The 5,151-nt window shown below is 37.0% G+C and overlaps 1 protein-coding gene across 2 annotated transcripts in view; it reads left to right on the top strand.

The window, feature by feature from the left end:
* The window catches only part of LOC107687011 (inactive phospholipase C-like protein 2), a 70,494-nt gene extending 65,931 nt beyond the window's left edge, over positions 1–4,563 (top strand). For both annotated transcript variants that reach the window (XM_016484151.1, XM_016484152.1), the window contains exon 6: positions 3,935–4,563. In XM_016484151.1, coding sequence (XP_016339637.1) covers positions 3,935–4,129 — 195 coding nt within the window. In that variant the 3' untranslated portion in view covers positions 4,130–4,563. The remainder of the gene's footprint in view (positions 1–3,934) is intronic.
* Positions 4,564–5,151: the final 588 nt, after the last annotated feature.

Raw genomic sequence — 5,151 nt, 5'->3', positions numbered from 1 at the left:
CTGGCGGGACAGCACTGGCGAAATCTTCCAACTGAACCATAGCTAAGGTTTATCCAAAAACGTCGCTAGGTTTGTCAGTATGAATATTGTATGGAAAAAAGCCGCTAAAAGGGTCTGAGAGTTGCTAAATCTAGTGCTAAAGTCACGCTCGTGTGTGTGTGAGACGCGGGAGCTGATGGCAGGGGCGGTGGATATTTGTGGCGGTCAATGTGGATATTGTGGATGAGTTCTTCTGTCATCACGTTCTATTAGTTCTACAGCTTCAGTTTCGGAACTTTCACGCTTAGTAACACATACAGCTGTTCCCTCACTACAGTGCAACAGTGAAAAGGGACCCCTTTCAAACAGTGTCGCGTTCCGAATGTTGTTTAAGCGACATACACCGGTATTACGGTATTTTAAAAATTAATATCATAACAAAAATAAACACGGTATAAACATTCGGTATGAACCGGTATACCGCCCAGCACTACTAAATACTGGAGTAATGGATTTAAGTAAACCTTAGATGATGGTAATTTATATTGCCATGTACTGTGCATCTCTAAACAGATATAGCACATGGGAGAAAGACAATTAACCTGCAATGATGCTCAAGGGTCTTTCCAGGCTTACCCATTATCCCACCAACACTGAAAAGTCATTTGTGCAGATTGCTAACAACATCGTCAGACATCTTGATCTGTAGTCCTGGCAACATGGTAAAACAAAAGAGCTATCCATAAAGTGAACATATCTACTTTCCCCCCTTCTTTCCATCTCTCTCTCTCTCTCTCTCTCTCTCTCTCTCTCTCCGTTTAATCACTCTTGCTCTCTCTTTATCTCTCTCGAGATGTGTTTATATGTTTATGGTGTTCATGATAAGATAAGCTTCACTAAAGTGCCATGTTTTCTAACAAATTATTGTGTCCATACTTATGTAAACAGATAAACCGCACACAATGGGAGCAAAGATAAAGAAATGTCATCTTTAATGTGCGATAGTGTTAATGAACGTGTCAAATTACGGAACAACCGTATGGATGTGTGTTTGGTCTAGTTGTAGATTTAATTGTCATTGGCTGTCATTGGCAATTCACTCTTGTTGAGCTATCTAAGTTTTAGAATATTTTTGTAGTATATTTAATGGATGTTTTATGTATTTAGAATAGAGAGCTTTTTTTTTAATAGGTTTGTGTGCATTTGCAGAGCAGGTATGCAGTACAGGTGGGGCGGATTGTTGTCTTAAGTCTTTAATTGAATTAGATGACTTTAGACTAAAGCACTAAAGAGGCCTAAAAAGGATTGAAACACAAAACTTACTGTTCGTGTGTCTTTGTGTGCATGGGCTGATTTATTTATTTCTGTTGAAATACATGAATTTCGCACAAATAGATAAGGGTTTTTCAAATGTATTGATTATCTACACCCAAAGATAATTAGGCATGGAAATCTTTAGGCACTACACGATCCAGTCTGATTTTGATTCTGGAAATAATGATCCGATTCTAAAACGTTTCTTGATTTACATTTTTTCTTATTAATTAATGAGTGTACCAACTTTGAATATAAAATGTATGTTGAATTTTATTAAATTACTAATATAAGTATAATTACATATTAATAATAAATCCAAACAAGTGTACGTTAAGAATTATTAACTAAATAGCTTCAAAACAATATAATTATAATATAATCTTTGTGAGGGACACACATCCTAAAATTTAAAGACAGCATTATTTTTTCATGAATAAAAACCTGTTAATACTGTGTGAAAATCATATCGTATGATATTTAAAATGTGATGTTAAAAAATTACATTGTCACTGTATTAAAGCTAACAGCAATTAAAAAAATATTATCTTGAAAATCTGAATGATTAATAATCGTGGAACTTTAACAGCATATGCTCTTTTCTACTCTTTAAATTTTATGTATAATATTATATGTATTTATAAATTTATTTATAAAGCACTTTTCACAATGTTTTTTCCAAAGCAGTGTTTTAAAAATTATTGCATTATGTAAATGTTATATATATTTAATATATATAATTTATTTATTAAGTAAATTTGTAATATATTTAATAAATAAAGTTAACACATGTAGGCCTATATTTTAAAATGTGGTTTTCTCTCAGATATTGCACAAACCCCTAAAACTAATTAATTTGAACTATTGTGTGCTTCATTATGCTGATAAACCACTTAATTTCATGCTTAATTTTATCCTGTGACACTTTGGGATGAGTTAAATGAGTCCTGGCTCCAGGAAGTGACATCAAACTGTCACCCAGTACACAGAAGTGTTCCATCCAGGCTTTATAATGTATGTACCACCTTGTCTTACTGCAGTGCTCTTAGCCTCTCTTCTCCCCACAGCCTAAGAGTCTATATGCGTCATGCCCATATGCATAATTCATCCGTTTTAAAATATATCACTTATTTATGGCAAAAGACTCCTCTATCCGGGTCAAGGAGCCTCTTCAGCTCTGGGCACCCATGCAGGTGTCCTCCGAGGATCCGTGCTGGAGCACATGCCGTCTGTATAAGTCTCACCTGTCCTGTCTGTTTCACATCAGGCCGCATAAAAGAGCGCCACTGCGGTCTGAATGAGTAAAAGCGCAGTGCAGCTGATGTTGCAGTGTGCTCTCCTAGGGAGTTGTTGTCACATTGAGTAAAGTTGAATCTTTTTTACTCTGATCCTCCATTAGGAACGCTAGGTGACCTCATGATGCGGTTCTCCTGAAAGTGCTTGGGAGATTTCATTCGTGGTTGAATCATAAATTAAAACACATTTTTGAGAAATTAGTTCAATTACATATGGATTTGGACAAATAAGCCTCAGTTGATCATATCTAAAAATTCCAGTTCCTGTGATTTGACAAGGAAAATGCTGGGTTTGTCCAAGGCTTAGATTTATACCAAGGCTGGGGAGAACTTGTGAGAAAGATATAAAGCAAATTGATGTGTGGCTATGCATGTTTTGCAGGTGAAAGTGTGCGTGGTTTGATAATATGTCCTTGTATATTAGCATTTATTTATTATGTCCCTTCAAAATGTCTTTTCACACACATAAAAGCTTCAATCAATTCCCTGGCACAGTGTTTTAAGGGACATTTACACAGGAAGAGGAGACACACTGTCCTGATCCTCCTCCCTTCCCTGTCCCATCCTCTCACACCGTCTCTGTCCCCCTCATCCCGTCCCCTCTGGGTTGTGTCCAGAAAGAGACGAAGGAGAGGTTGATTTATGGAGGGTATTGGGAGGATTCTGGCTGTGCTGTGCGTGTATGCAGTGCCACCAGCTCTATGTGCTCAGTCACCTTGTGTTAGACTGAACCCTGCAGGCTGGATGCTTTCATTGCATTTAAGTAGCATTTATGATTTATTCTCAGTGCATCTAGCATCTAGCAATGAGAAAGAACATTTTTATGCAGTATGGAGACATTTTTATTTATTTATTTGTTACAAAATTAGTTTTAATTGTAGTTTTAATTATATTAATGAGTAATTATTGAACTAATGTGTTTTATATATATATGTGTGTGTGTAATCATGTAATTTTGATGCTTTATTGATATATTATTATAATTAAAAAATGATATAAAACATTAAAATAAATAAACGTATATTTACAAATTACAAATATTTATTTATATTTCATGTTTTTCTATGTGCTTTTCTTAAGATTCAAGAAGTGTCAAGATCACAGTTATAATTTCTAACTTATTTCGAATTTTTTATCAATTTATGATCTCAAAAAAAAAAACAGAAGAATGCATGCTTTCCATATGTTTGACAATATTCGATTTGGAATGAATTATTGCAATTTGCGCAATTTTAGCACCTCCTGCTTGCACATTTTTGTTGTGAAACCTCAGAAGTTCACAACTTAGACTGTGTTTACTGTCAAGACGTAAACTTCTCTTTTTTTTTTTTTCCTGTGTCTCTTAGGGTCAGGCAGACTTGTTGAAGCATGCAAAAGGAGAAGCGGCAGACACTTTGCGACAGATTCACTGTGCTGCTCACTCATGCGGCTTGGCCAAGAACGGAGCCTCCACATCCCCTGCCTCACCTCTACTGCCACCCCACGCACGGCCCCTGCACACCATCCACGAGACTGAGCCGGACAACACCACCCTGCACTGAGAGAGACGAAGAGAACAATTATTATCTTTTTTTTTTTTTAGTTTATCCATATTGTGAGGAAGGTGGTCTTTGCCACTTTAGACCAGGGAAAGGGAGCCGTAAAGGAAAGAGTCAGGTGGGTTGAATCAGTTAAGGACACACAGGAGACAGTTTAACTCTGATCAGTGTGCTTTACTCTCTTCCCAGCTCCGCCATGCCTGTTGGGCTCAGGTCTTACATTGGTATCCCCGGCGTGGAGTCGTGTTTTAAAGGATTATAGTGACCTGCTCTCCTGTGAACATAGCTGCTGTTGCAAATTAGCTGTGATCACTTACTCTAACCACGACTCCAATCAAAAGCCCCAAATCTCAATCATATTCAGTCATTTAAAGTGATAAATGAAAATTCTGTCATTTACTCACCCCAAAGTCATTCCAAACCTGTATGACTTTCTTCCGTTGAACACAAAAGAAGCTATTTTGAAATATTAATATTCTCGTGGTTTTTGTCCATGCAATGAAAGTCAATGGGGTCCAGTGCTGTTTTGAACATACAGTTTCATTGTATGGACAAAAGTGGTTAAAACATTCTTCAAACTATTTTATTTTGAGAAAACGTATGTTCGTAAATCTGCAGTAAAGTCTAAAATGGGTCAAAACTGCATGGAGGGTTTTGAACTTAAATCTCGCCAGACTCCAGATGGAACCAAATTTTTCGAAAAGTACAAAACTACTTGCTGATAGAGTTGTAAAGCATTTTGAGCAAACAAAGAGAGCTTCAGGAAACAGAACAAGACAGAAAATACAATGCAAACCACTTACAGAGGCAAAGGCCTCCTCATTTTACACCAACTTAGAACTAAAGAATCTCTCACACCCCCTGCTGGCTCCTCCACACATTTGTATGAAATTTAGAACTGACTAATATAAAAACTGTCAGCTTAATACACCTTGGTCCTAAAAGGGCCTTTCTCCAGGGCTCGTGTGTGTGTGTGTGTGTGTGGGTGTGTGTGTGTGTGTGTGTGTGTGTGTGTGTGTGTGTGT

This window comes from Sinocyclocheilus anshuiensis, unplaced genomic scaffold (assembly GCF_001515605.1).
Source record: "Sinocyclocheilus anshuiensis isolate Anshui unplaced genomic scaffold, SAMN03320099.WGS_v1.1 scaffold1287, whole genome shotgun sequence".
Lineage (NCBI taxonomy): Eukaryota > Metazoa > Chordata > Actinopteri > Cypriniformes > Cyprinidae > Sinocyclocheilus > Sinocyclocheilus anshuiensis.
Note: the sequence above shows the minus strand (reverse complement) of the source record. Positions and strands in the feature narration are given on the sequence as shown.